The 16,428-nt window shown below is 44.9% G+C and overlaps 1 protein-coding gene across 5 annotated transcripts; it reads left to right on the top strand.

The window, feature by feature from the left end:
* sanbr (SANT and BTB domain regulator of CSR) lies at window positions 1-15,104 on the top strand. 5 transcript variants are annotated; one of them, XM_060072888.1, is made up of 21 exons: window positions 1-107; window positions 3,794-3,945; window positions 4,082-4,265; window positions 4,655-4,739; window positions 5,048-5,286; window positions 5,529-5,587; window positions 5,999-6,159; window positions 6,376-6,462; window positions 6,733-6,843; window positions 9,123-9,246; window positions 9,366-9,518; window positions 9,878-10,026; window positions 10,460-10,556; window positions 11,049-11,081; window positions 11,352-11,451; window positions 12,641-12,726; window positions 13,007-13,035; window positions 13,187-13,260; window positions 13,482-13,570; window positions 13,873-13,958; window positions 14,172-15,104. In XM_060072888.1, exons 1-21 carry the CDS (start codon window positions 98-100, stop codon window positions 14,206-14,208), a joined length of 2,145 nt encoding a protein of 714 aa, XP_059928871.1. In that variant the 5' UTR covers window positions 1-97; the 3' UTR covers window positions 14,209-15,104. The 5 variants fall into 5 exon arrangements, 3 of the variants coding, with proteins under 3 accessions (XP_059928871.1, XP_059928873.1, XP_059928872.1); XM_060072889.1 differs by having other exon boundaries at window positions 23-353; XR_009529235.1 differs by lacking the exon at window positions 12,641-12,726 and having other exon boundaries at window positions 14,172-14,225.
* The last annotated feature ends 1,324 nt before the right edge of the window (window positions 15,105-16,428 follow it).

Below are 16,428 nucleotides of genomic sequence, written 5' to 3' on the forward strand. Positions count from 1 at the left end.
CAGGAACTACGTCACACAGCTTAGTGCATACACCCTATACAAACCCTGATGCGGTCAACGCTGTCGTAGTGGACTTGCCAAATAAGTCATTGGCCTAATGGCGCTTGGTAGGTATTTATGACTGTGAATACTGTGTTGTTTAACAGTAGTGTAACGCTACTCCGAAATGAGGTCAGGGCAGGCTGGCTCCACGTTAACGCAGACCGAAGCTAACGCGCTGCTAGCCGCTGATGGTAAACAGAGGTCAGCTCTGGAGCTAAACCGGGCTCCCCTCAGCATCATCCACATGGGAAGATTCAAGACCGCTTTCCGATAAACGCCCGACGCCTGAGGGATCCCCGGGACAACAATAAGTATGTAAAGAGCAATGGTGTTTTGTCAGTTATTTCCAGTGGTGTAGTGGTCCCTGGAGAAGTGGGTATACTCTAAATGTTTTCCCTTTTTTCAACGCAGCCCAGAAAAACGCCCTGTATTAGAAACAGTTACATGTGAGACTACTCTATTTAGCTTACCCAAAAATCCTTCAGTAGTATTTGTTCATTGTCACATCATTTCTGCTGCTTGATCTCAGGGAGGAAGGATTATGAAACTAAATCAATACTGGCCCACAGACTAGTGACAGACAACTATGCATTTTGAGTGAACTATTCCTTATTCCTGGAATGACACCTATTCTCTCACTTGGCAAGTCAGTAATTTATTTTGTAAACTGTGTCTTTGAACAGCTGATTTGCAACACAGCATGCGCCGGAGTGGGCCACTATTATAAGATTAACATGACTTGATCAGGAGCAGTTTGTAACTATTACTGGTCACACAGGCAGCCTGCATGAATGTAAAATATAGATGAGGCAAACATGGTGTTTCAGTAATTTTTTGAACATTTATTTAAATAAAATACTTCAGATCTGAATTTGACAATGCATCCTTGTTCATATTTCACCTTAGATTAAAAAAACGCACATCATTCTCTTCCACATCAATCATCTCGTTAGATGTATATAATATCGGTGTATATATAAATATCATATGATGATTGAACATCATCATTCAAATTATTCAACAATCAAATCAGTAAAGGCAGCGAGTATTAGCCAATAAGAGGCAGAGTAGCGTGGGTCATGGCACACAGGGCTTTTGGCCGTGATATTATATATACTATTATATTATATACTATTATATATATAGAGCTCCGGGAGTCGCAAACGGCAACATTCACTTTCTCCTCCATGCTGCAGTTCACCCCAGACTGCACTGAGTTTGACGGTTGAACGCCGATTGCCTGTTACGTTACATATGTCACTCAGTGGCCACGCTGTTGAACACTGATTGGCTGTCATCACGCGAAATTCGCGTTAAAGTTTAAATATTTCAACTCGAGCGAATTTGTCGACGGCGAAAGTGTGACGCGACAAATCAAAACTTGTCGCCGGTTTTCTCTCGCGAAAAATTCGCCCGATACGCGTCTCTAAGTTCACTTGTATGGGATCTTGTCGCCCCGTCGCGTTTGGTGTACGGTGAACGGAAAAAATTGGGCAATTTGGCTTGCAGATACTACTGAATGGTGCGCATCTGGGGGGATTCAGAAGTGGGTATACGCAATGATGACTGAAAAATAAGTGGGTATACGCCGTATACCCGCGTATACCCTGGACTACACCAGTGGTTATTTCAGGATAAAAATGGATTTTGTGACCAATGATTTGCGTAGAGAGCTAGAATCCAGAAACTAGCCGGAAGACAGCTTGGTGGCCGGTGCCATGCCGTAATTCCGACGCCTCATTGTTCCGACGTCTCAATGGTCCGACATATTTCCCATTAGATCGACATGCCACTATGCCGACGGTTCAATGTTCCGAAAACGGAACCCATTGCTCCGAAGGTCAGTTTGTCCGACTTTTCAAAAAGGAGGCTCATTAGGCCGACAGTTCAATATGCCGAATAGGCCAAGGCGCAATTCCCATGTGTGATTATGAAACCAAAAATAAAAGACGATGTAGGCCAAGTTCCAGCAGTGCACTTCACCAAGCCAAACTTGTGGGCTTGAACGGTCACGAGGTGAATTTATGAAGCGCACGTTTATGGCGACACATTAGTGCCATAATTCACTAATGTGATAAAAGATGCATTCGGGCGTATTATATTATTCCACACGCGTAGATATTAACTGCGAGCGCGCAAACGATTTCTGCGAGCGCGCAAATTTCCTCTGCGCACGCAAAACAGCATCTCGCGCGTAACAGCCTCTCGCGAATGATGTTCTGCTCTCGCGCGCAAATTTAGTCTTGGCACTATGGGGGAGGGAACCAAGGCAGGGCGGGCTTTCCTATGATTGGCCGTTTCTGAAGCGCGATATTTGATTGACAGCCCTCCTCTCATTCAATTCTGAATTGTACAGTAAATGGCTAAAACGATAGTTACGTATTGTAACTCTATGAGTATAGGCGCAGCCTTTTAAGGCTATCGCTATTGGGTTATCCCTAGGCGTGAGCCGTAGCACTGAAACATTTGTAATCCCCGCCCACCAACAGCGTGGGCCTCAATTACGTCCGCGTGCGGCGTGCCTCAAGTCAACGACGTCCGCATTTCGCAGATAGTCGGGCGCCGGCGGACGTTCTGCTCCCAATAAACAGCTTTTCTTCAGCTACTTAAAGGACAATGAGGCCGACACTTAAAAGGCTGCACCTATACTCATAGAATCTAGAGTTACAATACGTAACTATCGTTTCAGCCATTTACTGTACAATTCAGAATTGAATGAGGGGAGGGCTGACAATCAAATATCGTGTTTCAGAAACGGCCAATCATAGGAAAGCCTGCCCTGCCTTGGTTCCCTCCCCATAGTGCCAAAACTAAATTTGCACGCGAGAGCAGAACATCATTCGCGAGAGGCTGTTGCGCGCGAGAGGCTGTTGCGCGCGAGAGGCTGTTGCAGAGGTGTTTTTTGCGCGCGCGTACACGCGCGCAGAGGTGTTTTGCGCACGTGCGCAGTTAATATCTGCGCGCACGCAGAGGTGTTTTGCGCGCGCGCGCAGTTAATATCTACGCGTGTGGAATAATATAATATGCCCGAATGCATCTTTTATCACATTAGTGAATTATGGCACTAATGTGTCGCCATACACGTTATACAAGGACTAATAGGCCTACTTTTCCCGTAAAGAAGTCAAACGGTGAGTGAAAATCAAATACAATTTTTATCTTTAGTAGCTGTGTGTGGGCCTATATGTGTTGTTTACTGTGTTTAGAGTGGGCTTTTAGCCGAAATAACTTCGCTGGTATTGATTTAGTCAAAAGTCGCACCAACGGACCTTCGGAGCAATGGGTTCCGTTTTCGAACCGTCGGCATAGTGGCATGTCGATCTAATGGGAAATATTTCGGACCATTGAGACGTCGGAACAATGAGGTGTCGGAATTACGGGCAGGCCCCTGGTGGCCTGCACCGGCACTTCGCTGCTCTGTTAAAACATACATGACGAAGGAACTAACTCGATTTCAGACTAGCTACAAGACATTTTTGAGAATTTAGCTATGTGAAGAGGTGTCACCACGGAATCGTAACTAACTAAACAGATTTATTTGGTTGGCGGATTACTGTTCTCCTCTACACAGCATAATACATTACAGATCTGGCTACAGAGACTTGCTACATCATCATTCAATACACATCTGGTTAAGTGCCTGCTCTTGGGCTCGAAATGATTGACCCTTATGTTTCTATTGCCATTCATTTATGGTGTTTTCATCATGCCATTTCTATTTTTCTAAGTCTGTGTCTCTCTAACCTTGCAGAGATGAGACGCTTCTCCTCAGACAACAACAACTTTCCCTACGACAACAACATCCTTGTATTGGACATGGTGCTGAGTTCTCTCTGGGGACTACCTCAACCCATAAACTGGGACAATGTAGCGAAACTTGTCCCAGGCTTCACACCCAAGGAGGTAACCCTTTCATCCACCCATCTATCCACCCGCCCCTCCATCCATCCACCCACCCCTCCATCCATCTTCCCACCCAACCAATACACCCACCACCTCAGGCCATCAGTTCTTACGCTGTTGCCACGCTCCCCTCCAGTGTGCCCATCGCTTTGAGGAGCTGAAGAGTACGGTGGGTTTCCCCCACCTCGACAACCAGTGCAACACCCTGCCGACGGGTGGCTCCTCCCCGTCGGACAGCCTGTCCTCCTACATCAAGTCCAACCTAGACCCCGGGGACTCTGAGGAGATGAGGACCAGTCAGAGCAACAGCACCATGGATGGTAGGTCCCTGGGATCGCCAAGAGCCGTAGCTTGTGTGGCAATTAAGGAAGTATATGTATTATATATATATTACGATTATAGTTTGTCTCAAATAATGCCTTAGCTTAGTTGTGAGTATTATGATTATTATTATTATACTATTTATAACATCTGTATACATTGTTTTTTTATAAAAGAGCTCTGTGCATTGTTTAAGGTTTATGAACCGTCGATGGCTTGGAATGTCATGACGGTGTAACGGTCGTGTTAAACACGTTTAACCTTTTCGAACCGTAGAGAGCAGGCACAAGCTTTTGACTGATAACTGAATCATACATTTGCCTGTTGGGGATTTGTTGTTAATTGATAATCACACTGTGATTAACTTATTTACCCTTTTTATTCATAGGGAGCACTTCAGGCATGGTTGTTGCGGGGCAGAAGGAGAAAAGCCTGTCCATGGGAGAGGAGGAGAACGCTCCGAAAGCTCGAGAGTAAGTCAGACAAGAAACACACCAGTTCTCTGGTTCTGCCTGCAGGGAAAAAACATTTTCTCATTTGTTTTTAATGATACTTAAAGTAGAACAAAAAACTGTCCAAGGGCTTTTAGCTTGAAAATGATTTTGGTTATCCTTAGTGCAGCCAAAAATCACATTTCATATATAACACAGATGATTTTCATCACACACTTTTGAAAGAGTCTGCATATTTCTACATTCATCAATATTTCTGTTTTTTCTATGTCATATTATTATATTGTTAACACTTCTCGCTTTTTCTTAACCCTGTCCACAAACCTCAGTCCCAACATGGTGATCCATGTGTGTGACGAGGCAAAGAACCTGAAGCGTGACTTCACGTGTGCGCGGGACCTCCTGGTCAAAGAGATGCGCTACTTCGCCGAGTACCTGTCGGTGGACTCCCAGCGCTGGGAGGAGGTGGACATATCCGTGCACTGTGACGTGCAGATCTTTGACTGGCTCATGAACTACGTGCGCAGGAACACTCCGGCAGAGGGCATCAGGGAGAAACCACGGCTCGGTAAAGGAGTTACAACTCACACGCTAAATTAACACGTGAATGTCGGAGATGCTGATTTATATTTGTGTCGTTCGGAGTTTGTGGTTGGTGGCTTTTCATTATTTATTTAGTTGTGCAACTGCATTTATTTAAACTTTTTCTGTTGGTTGTTGGTTCAGCGGACGTGTGCTCTCTGGTTGTGGTAAATGTGTGTTTTTTGTGTGCATCGCTCGGTCGGTTCACGTGGTGTTTGTCGGTTACAGAGCCCAGCAATGTGATCTCAATCCTGATCTCCTCCGAGTTCTTGAAGATGGATACGTTAGTAAGTGTTGTGGCGTGACCTGGGTTACTGCCGCTGTGTGTCTCTGTGTTTGTGTGAGCATATTTTCGGGGTGCCTCGTTTCGTTACCCAGAGCATTGCAGAAGAAAAATTAAGCAGCTACAACATGTGAGTGTATATTATTTGGTGATCTTCTGTTATAAACAAACCAAACAAGATGGCTCCTGTAATAAACAAGACACCCCTACAGAAGCTAGTTTAGTCAATAGTGCATGCATGTCTGTTGTGGTAGGCAGCACGTCATCATATCAACCTTAAGTTCACCATTTATTTCAGGGCAATTAAATATATTGCACGCACAGATGGTTTAGAAAGTCCCATAGAGTGACGCCTTGTGATGTGTGTGTGTGTGTGTCTGTGTGCGATGCTTGTGCATATGTGTGTTGGTGACAGGTGGAGGAGTGTATACAGTACTGTCACAAACACATGAGTGCCATCGTGGCCACGCCCTGCAACATGAACTGCATCAACAGCAACCTGGCCATGCGCGTCGCCGACCTCTTCAACCACAACGAGGCCGACGACGTCAGGGACAAAAAGGACAAGTTCAAAAGGTACAGAGATAAGTTGGTCAGGGGGTTTGCTAGTGTTCTTGCTGGCCAAGAGTAGGGTTCACTTTAGGGGTACAGGTATTGTAATGCATTGTACACAGCTTGTACTTTGAGAAGGGGCCGACTCCCCCATGAGAAGTCAAACGACTACTACTACCCTCTGATTAGGGGCACTTTATATGATCTCAGTGTAATCTGTACTTTGTGTCTCCCCTGCAGCAAGTTGTTTCAGAAGAAGATCGAGCGTCTGTTCGATCCCAGCTTTGACAACCGAGATTCCCCAGGAAACGCATCAACTCTCTACAGGTGATGTTCAGGGTTCAAATAAAGGGTGTTTTAATAGAAATTTACGTTAAAACTATGACTTTGTTGTATCGTAGTAAGGAGAGTTCTAATGTTGCCATGTTGTTAAATGGGGTTAGTTCGTTTTCATAAATTAATCTATGATCACTTCTAGTCTCTACTACTCCAGAATATTAAGAAATACATTCTCACACTTTAATGAAGCATATAATGGAAAAGATGTCATTCTTAACACAAGCAGACTTTGAACCAAACATTGATTCCCCTTCCCAGATGTGGTCTGTGCCACAAGCTGCTGACCAAAGACACAGAGAGAAGGATCTCCTGTGTTCCTGGGAAGATTTACATCGACGCCAAGGGAGAGATCGCCTACTCTCATATCAGGTAGGACAACCAATCACATGCTGCCCTTGGTTAAACACCAGTCACCTTAAAGTGAAGTCACAGTAACACACATGGCTTACAGTGGTCTTATCAAAAGGTTTTGAATGAGGCGACCACACCAGTAACAATCACGAATGAATGAGATTTCATCTATAATTTCATCTTGTGTATTGTTTTTTTACCTGCTGGAGTCAACATAGGAAACACAATCAGAGGGGTGTTCCACGAACGGAGGTTTAACAAACACTGAGTTAACGCTGAACTCTAGGTTGATTGACCCTGTGCCGACCAACCCAGAGTTTTCGGTTCCACAGCAGCGGTTATGCATTAGTTCAATCAACTCGGGGTTGGTTAACACAGGGTTGTGCGCGTCCACGCCAAACCTAAAAAGACGTGATGTATGGATCATGGAAACCCTGATCGAAATGGCGAAACGGGCCGCTTATTTCAATGAAATGGAACTCCAGGTTCTCCTGGAGAGCTATGACGAGGAGAAGGACATTATCACAAGAAAAGGGAAAGCTAAAGCCTCTGCAACCCGGAGAACCAAAGCCTGGCAGCGGATCGCTGACCGCGTAAATGCGTTAGTTACACGTCAAAAGCATGATCCTTAATATTTGAGCCATGAATATATAAATATCCCAGTTAAGCATTCTTAAAGATCCTACCACATAACCCCTTTCTTCTAAAAAAATATGTACTCCGATTGCTTCCAAGCGGTCAGAGGATCAAGGATAAAAATGAAGTATAAAAAACATACAAACTGGTAAGCTTTTCCCACCATCGTATTGGTATAAATTTAAATAAGCCATTTTTTTAAGCCAATCGTGAAAAGGCAGACAGTCGGCAGACTGGATCTGGCCCTCAAATTGTCTTGACCCCGGTGGAGGAGCTGTTAATAAACATAAATTCAGGGCGCCCTGGCATGGAGGGGGTACCTGGAGGTACCTACCACCTCAGAGAGTCAGAGGCCATGTGAGGGTACCCCACTGGTTGAATGTAGGTTTTTGTGTTTTCTTGTATTTTAGATTTTTTTTTGCCTTCGAAGTAACACATGCAAACCGTGTGCTTGCCACAGCGGCAGCGCATACTATTCCAAATGTTTCTTTTTTTGGTAACTGGGTAGGAAACATAAAAGTGACAATTCATCAACTTCACAGATCAAGATGGATAGTGCTTGTAATGAAGCCGCCGGCTACGATCGAACATTCTCCAGTGGATGCAAGTCCGTTAGGACTATTTTATACTTTATGTTGTAAATGCCTCTCGGCATAGTACTCAGACAATATTGCTCTTTGTATGATAGGAGGCCGATACAAATCTTGGATGGGTCATCTGAAACGACTGAGATGTGCTCAGCATCTCCAACATTATAGCCTAGATAAAACTACCATTTGAAAAAAACGGAGGGCTATGCAAATAGTCTGGAGTGAACTGAGAATCTATATCTCTCCACTCCAGCAAAAAGTCATCCGATATGCCAAGATGTCGAGCCGTGGTCTTATCAATCGCTCCCGTTGGATTGCACGTATAATTTGCGTTCCGATATCAGCAGTTCTCTCATCAAAAGGGCATGCCATTCATGTGAACACATGAAATCTGCGGTGAACGCCGGTTGAAATACCCAAAACCGGGTTATGTTTCAAACTTAACCTGCGCAAAACCTGGTCCGACCAGGTTTGATTCAGAGCATATGTTTTAGGGATCGACCGATATATCGGTCGGCCGATATTATCGGCCGATATTCGCGTTTTTTACGTGTATCGGTATCGGGCCGATACGCGGCTGATTTTCGCCGATTTTTTTTTTTACTTGTTCTACCTCACCTGTTTTTAATATTTGTTAAATATTGTTCATCTACTTGTTCTTACTTGTTCTACCTCACCTGTTTTTACTATTTGTTAAATATTGTTCATCTACTTGTTCTTACTTGTTCTACTTCACCTGTTTTTACTATTTGTTAAATATTGTTTTTTATATTGAAGTTCAATAAATGTTTCTTTAAAAAAAAAAAAAAAAAAAAAAAACGCTCAAGAAAGTCTGTATCGGCATATCGGCGTATCGGCTAAGGCTGATGAAAAAATATCGGTATCGGTATCGGCCCTAAAAAAAACGGTATCGGTCGATCCCTAATATGTTTCTATAGCAACTAACATACCGTGATCCTTTTGGAACAGAAAACCTAGGGTTACCGCAAACCCTGGGTTAACTTACCCGGTTATGTGATAAAACCGGCTTTGTGGAATACCCCTCTGGTGTGTGTGTGTGTGTGTGTTCAGACAGAAGAGCTGGGAGGTACATGACTACCTCAGCAGTGTGCATGAGGAGCTAAAGTCATGGGTGCTGGTCTATTGGAGGATCTGGGGAACCATCAATTCCCTCACCTGCTCCCGCTGCCAACAGGTACACCTGTGTGTGTGTGCGTGTGTGTGTGTGTGAGTTGGTATTTTACTTGTTGACGTATATCTAACCGAAATTCTGTGTGTCTGTTTTCATTCGGTGTGTGTGTGCTTCCGGTATAGGTGTTTGTGTGTGCAGAATTGACCCACTGCAGGTACCACCCAGAGAGTGTGCAGTACCCGGGCATGGCCTCGGAGAAGGGCTGGCACGGCACGGGTCTCTACCCCTGCTGCAACCAGAGGGTGCTCCGCTTCGACCCATCGGGCCTGCCCAAGGTGACGCACGCACGCACGCAACCCCCCCCTCGGGAGCAGGTGGGGGAATTTATGTTTCCCCAGATCCTCCAATATCCTAACTGTACTCTAACGTAAGAATGGGAGCTGAGCGGAGCTGAGCTATAATTAATGTAAATGGGGACGGAAGTCTAAAAATAGTGTGGAATAACCAAGAAGTTTGCTGATCTTCGTTTGGCTAGCAAAAACTGACGTGAATAAACTAATTTGAGCGGGGCTGCATGAGCTATTTTTCATATCTTCCCTTATGTGTGCAGTTTTAGTTTCAATGCTTGTTTGTTAATGCAGTCAGTGTGTGGGTGCGTGTGTGTGTGTGTGTGTGTGTGTGTGTGTGCATGCAGGGCTGTAAGATGCGGGACCACATCGTTAGTCTCCCTGACGAGGAGAGCAGCGCGGGGAACCCCTTGACGTGGGCCCCGACCCGGGTGCTCAATGACCTGCTGCTCCACAGGGACACGGTGTGTGCGGCCCATGCACCCCCGCCCGACCGGTGAGTGGGGGCCATTCAACGACTGAACCAACAGGAAATTGCAGGGGAGAGGGTGTGTGTGTTTAGGGGGGGGGGGGGGGGGGGGGTTGGTTTGTGTGTGTGTGGGGGTGTTGCTTGGTGTGTGTGCAAAATGATTCATTTATTGTACGGAAGTTGGATTTGTTACTGTGGGTAATACTGCATGGGTTTGAAATGCAAAATTGTGCTTTTGAAGCATCTGCTGAATAACAATGTAATGTATGTATTAATGTATTAATACATACATTATTACAATGTATTGATAATAATTTAAACAATGTTATTACAGATATAGTAGATATGACAGATATAGATCGATAACGTAGATATATCAGCCATGTAACCTGTAGAGCACAGCACACGCACTCCAGCGGTCCCGGGTGATGTAGTCAGATGCTTCATGTATTTGTGCCAGGGCCCAGGAGGCCAACCCTGGTGGAGAGAAGGCTCCGGATTGTGATGTTCTCCAGGAGCCCCGGCTCTTCAGACCCTCCAGAGGAGAGGGCAGCACGGTAGGTCCCAAAGGCCCTCTTCCTGCCAGTCAGCTCCTGTCTGGCTGTCTTTTTCTATTCCGGCTTACTCTCTCCCCCTTTCACTCCCCACCTTTCTCTTGTCCCACTTGCTGCCTCACACTTCTCACAAGACTGTCGGTTTTCCTTGGTGTCTGACAAGTCTTTCTTTCTTTCTTTCTTTCTTTCTTTCTTTCTTTCTTTCTTTCTTTCTTTCTTTCTTATATATATAAACCGTGAACGCTTGTTGTTGTAGGGTTTTATCAAAGGCATCTTAGTATACCATATAAGCACTCAGAAGCAGTGATTACCTTCTTTGGTTGGGAAACCCCAGTGGGAATCGAAACCCAAACTCGGGCAGACCGTGGTAATGCCCCTTTTTGGCCAGGTGAACTCTACATTACCATCTCTGTTCTTTCGTTCTCTTTGTCCCTCTTTAAACCAGTGGGTCTAACTGTCTCCTCCTGCTCTCTCTGTATTTCTTTTTTGGACCAGTTTTCTCTTCTGAAAAGCTGGAGTATGCAACTGGTAGGTTCTTTTTTCTCTCGGTCTTCAAATTTTTTTCTGAGTTATTCCATATGAAGTCTCTTGGTCTTGTCTTGAGGTCTTCTGTCTTTACTAGATGCTGCAGAGATGGAAAATAGTGCCGCAGAAATAAGTAACAATAAACCAATAAACCAATAAACAACCGATAGGCTCACAGCCATTGGTGGTTGTCGGTCTCCCAGTTGACGAACATAGTCCTCGTCCTCATTATTAGTCTGAGGTCCCTGTCTCCTCCCTGTCTCGGACCCCCAGAGGCAGCAGTGCCTCCTGTCCGAGGATGAGGAGTACACCACCGGGTCGGAGATCACGGAGGATGAGGTCGGAGATGAGGAGGAGCTCTCCAAGAAACAAGGTGGAGTAGTATTGGAGCAGGAGGGAGCGATAAGGAACAAGGTGGAGTAGTAGTGAGTGAGGAGGGACCCATAAGAAACAAGATGGAGTAGTAGTGGAGCAGGAGGGATCCATGGGGAACAAGATGGAGTAGTAGTGAGTGAGGAGGGACCCATAAGAAACAAGGTGGAGTAGTAGTGAGTGAGGAGGGACCCATAAGAAACAAGGTGGAGTAGTAGTGAGTGAGGAGGGACCCATAAGAAACAAGGTGGAGTAGTAGTGAGTGAGGAGGGACCCATAAGAAACAAGGTGGAGTAGTAGTGAGTGAGGAGGGACCCATAAGAAACAAGGTGGAGTAGTAGTGAGTGAGGAGGGACCCATAAGAAACAAGGTGGAGTAGTAGTGAGTGAGGAGGGACCCATAAGAAACAAGATGGAGTAGTAGTGAGTGAGGAGGGACCCATAAGAAACAAGGTGGAGTAGTAGTGAGTGAGGAGGGACCCATAAGAAACAAGGTGGAGTAGTAGTGAGTGAGGAGGGACCCATAAGAAACAAGGTGGAGTAGTAGTGAGTGAGGAGGGACCCATAAGAAACAAGGTGGAGTAGTAGTGAGTGAGGAGGGACCCATAAGAAACAAGATGGAGTAGTAGTGAGTGAGGAGGGACCCATAAGAAACAAGATGGAGTAGTAGTGAGTGAGGAGGGACCCATAAGAAACAAGATGGAGTAGTAGTGAGTGAGGAGGGACCCATAAGAAACAAGATGGAGTAGTAGTGAGTGAGGAGGGACCCATAAGAAACAAGGTGGAGTAGTAGTGAGTGAGGAGGGACCCATAAGGAACAAGATGGAGTAGTAGTGGAGCAGGAGGGATCCATGAGGAACAAGATGGAGTAGTAGTGGAGCAGGAGGGGGCGATAAGGAACAAGGTGGAGTAGTAGTGAGTCAGGAGGGACCCATAAGGTGGAGTTAGTGGTGGGGTAATATGATAAAGGTTAGAGAATAAAATACAGCAAAAAAAAAGATTAAGACAAATTATTAAATAGCGATTTCAATACCATCCTATCATTGAAGGGAATGGAAACGGCTTTATTCTTTGTGTAGGTAGGTATGACCAGGGAAAGTTTAATTTCTGCCACCAGATGGCACTGTGTCCTGATGCTATAATCGAGGCAGGGTTATTTCATCACGGTTGTGTTTGTATCTTTTCTACCAGCTGCCAAGAAGGGCAAGCGGGCTCATAGACCGTTGAAAAGACAAATGTCCTCCCCGAGCTTTCAACGCAAAGAAAAATCGGAGAAGGTGAATTCCTCTTTGGTTTTCACCATTCACGCTGTCTTTATTAACAATGGATACAATATGAGATCATTATTTATAACATTACAAGGCACATCATTATTTGACATGATCATATGTGATATTATACAAGGAATAAAGGATTCTTACATATAGTTTCTAGAGTTGAATAATAATTGTCCCAAATCTATTGGTTCCCTAGGTGTAGATAATGCTCCACGACATCACACTGAATGTAGGCCAACCAGTGTGCATAAATAACTAACTTTGTCCTTTTCTCCTCCAGTCACTATCGAGGGACCACACACCTTTCACGTGAGTGGACCTACATCCCTACATTCCTCCTAGTGGCTATAACACTGGCATCAAGTTAAACCAGGACATTCTAAGCTAACCTGACTCAACCCCCTGGAAGGAACCTGAACAGATCCGTAGTGAATATCTGGTGCTGTTCTGTGTTTGCTAGCATGAGCGTCCAGAAGAGCAGATGGGACAGCAAGCGCTCCCTGCGTTACAACCAGGACGCTCAGAGAGAAGAAGGTAACTACGCTGTTATATTATACCATCTGATGTCGTATGTTCCAATGTTTTATTATCTCTTTTCTATTACGTACTTATTGGAGCCGGTACAGCTTTGGGGGAACACAAGCATTCCCTTACATTGATTCTCCATTCACATCCACTGCTTACACCTATTCTGTCTGTCTGTCTGTCTGTCTGTGTGTCTGTGTCTGGTAAATGGTGCTCACTCTGTCCAACAGACCAACGCAGGACGGTGGAGATAATCTCTCACCTGACCAAAATGAGATTTGGCGACCAGGAGCAGAGCAAATCTAAGGACACCAAAGAGGTAGGGTGTGTGTTTGATTGTGTGCACGTGTGAGAGTTCATTTTAAAATGCAAATCAGGCTTTTACAATGTTATTTTCATATCAAGCATGAAGACAAACCACAATGGGGGTCATTGTTTGTGCAGTCTGCTTGATAATACACAACATGAACATGCACACCTCCTGAGTGATCGAGGCCTTATGGGTGTAGCGTTGATTACAAGCTTTACGTGTGTAACGTTGTTTACATCGGTTTGAGTAGACATTGTGTGTGTGTGTGTGTGTGTGTGTGTGTGTGTGTGTGTGTGTGGTTGCTGTGACAGCCGACAGGAGGGATCTACTGCAGGTTGGAGAATCAGTTCAAGAGCACTGTTCAGACCAAGCAGCAGAGTGCTGATAAAAATCCTAGGTACAATCCATTTACACACACACACACACACACACACACACACACACACACACACACACACACACACACACACACACACACACACACACACACACACACACACACACACACACACACACACACACACACACACACACACACACTGTCTCTGCTCCATTGCTCCCATTGTTTCGCTGCTGATTCCGTCTTCACGCCCCTCTCTCGCTTCTGCAGAACTAAAACCCGCTACGCTCAGATCCGCACCACGTAGACCCCCCTGGGGGAACGCCGTGAGGGAGCGGATGGATGCATAGAGGGGGAGAAGGACTGGAAGCGACTGGCAGAGAAACCACTTCAAGCCGCTTTAGCCAAACAACCTGCCCAGCCGCGCCTGGTGGGAGTCTCTCCTGCATACGCAGAGAAGCCCAGAGCAGTGGATCCAGCACATTCTGCTACACTTAGAAGTGGCTTACATATACTCTCCTATGCTTAGAAGTGGATCTAATATACTCGCCTACATTTAGAAGTCGATTCAGTACTCTCACTTATGCTTAGAAGTGGAGTTAATATTCTATCTAATACGCTCCACCAGGTCGGGGTGCGTTCTGAGTCCAGCTCGCGTAGGGACAGTAGCTTCCTTTGCACCTTTCAGTTTTAAACCTCCTGATAGACATCGACCCTTTGCAGGAGGAGGACGTTCTGGTCCTGTTGAACCTCCGATTTGTGTCTGAAACCCCCGTCAGGAAGGATGATTGGGTTACATCATGAGGTTAAAGAACAAGAAAGCAAACAATCGATATCCTTTGCAGACAGTGCCACTTTACTCCAGCCAAATCCCTACCGGACCAAAGTGTATGCCAGGGTGAGATTTACAGCATTGAAAATACATCTTCTTCTGGGTTGCACAGGGCATGAAAGTGTCCTTTATAAAAGTGTCTCCTAATCTGAGTGCAGATTGGGGCACCGTTCAGCATGCCAAACGCCTTTTACGAACGTTATAAACACATTTATTTACATGCACTGCACGTCAGATTTATCCTTAGAGATTTAAGAAAGAAATGTATGATTGTAGCTGCTGTTATTATGTTATTATGGCTGTACCTTATGCCTGTATGACCGCAAGAAACCTGGGTGATGTCATGGTAAATAAAACTAGTAATTTCTGCAGTTTGTCGTATATTTCGTTGGTTTTTTTAACGATGAAATTTTCCGTAATTGGCCAGCAGATGTCAGTAGACATCCCTCTCTAAGACCAGCTGCTGCTGCCCGCTACCTTTAGCCCAATTGGAACGAAACCAATTTCTTATTTCCAGGGAAAATGAAGGTGAGCTCTTAGCATTTCATGGCTCAAATTTCAAAATGTTTATTTTTAAACCGTTACCGTATCCACATTTAGACCAGTGATGATTTATCCATAATCAAATGGGTTTTAAACTTGGACAAACAGGACACTATTTCTTAATTCCACAATTATCAAAGGTAGAACAAGGTTTCTACGTTTTCCTCTATTGAAATCTTTAGAGCCTCCTCTGCCGCCTGAAAAGCAGTGATTGGCTGCAGGTGCCCAACCTGTCCCTCTTTGCCATCATCACACACCTCTTGCATGGTTTGGGGATAAGGGAGACGCGATGGTGGCTGTGTGCCTGCTTTTGGGGCCGTTAGTCTGGCTTTGCGCCCAGCAGTAATCAGAGTAATCCAGCTGTTGCCTCCTCTCCTCAAAGGCGCATGCCGCAGACGGCTGGGGATCTGTGATCAGGGTGGGAGGGTAGGTGGATTGGAGCCTGCAGCAGCAGCCACACTGATTTCTCACTGCAGTCGCGCCTTCTGCACTTCGGAGAAGCCCGGACAGGCAATCGACACACTAAAGTGATTCACATGTTAATAGAACAACCAACATTTGGGGATCACTTTAAAATCAAATTCTAAAAGAATGCTGCAGTATAATTCCTTGAAAACCAGAAGAGAGGTACCTAGGCTTTTTTGGATTGTTTATATCTGCAAATAGATGTGTATTGGGAATCAGTTTAACATCTAATTATTCGAAAATGCTATTCTTGAAAAACCCGCAATAAGGACATGTTGAACAATAATATGTAGGAGTTTGTAGGAAACGATTTGATTACTTTTTTATGTTTATTTTATATCTGCTTATATTAACATCTAATTATTAAAAAAAACGCTGCTGTGAAAACACTTGGAAAATGACATAGATTTACCTAGGGGCATGTTGAACAAGAATATGGTATAAGAATTTCTTGAAAAAAATCCATAAAGTATGTAATATTATGATTACATGTAATATGATTTTATCATATATAATAAAATGTAATATTGCGGGACAGAGGAAGGGGTCAGTAAAGGGCTTCAGGGATGATCCTCGTGGAATGCGCTGCTGGTGGTGTAGCTGGGACAGACTCGTGGGGCTTTGAGCAGCGATAGGCCTATTAACTCACACAAAGCGTCACCGTTGCCTTTGGCCAGACACAGGATG

The sequence above is a fragment of the Gadus macrocephalus genome, chromosome 15, assembly GCF_031168955.1.
Source record: "Gadus macrocephalus chromosome 15, ASM3116895v1".
Classification (NCBI taxonomy): Eukaryota; Metazoa; Chordata; class Actinopteri; order Gadiformes; family Gadidae; genus Gadus; species Gadus macrocephalus.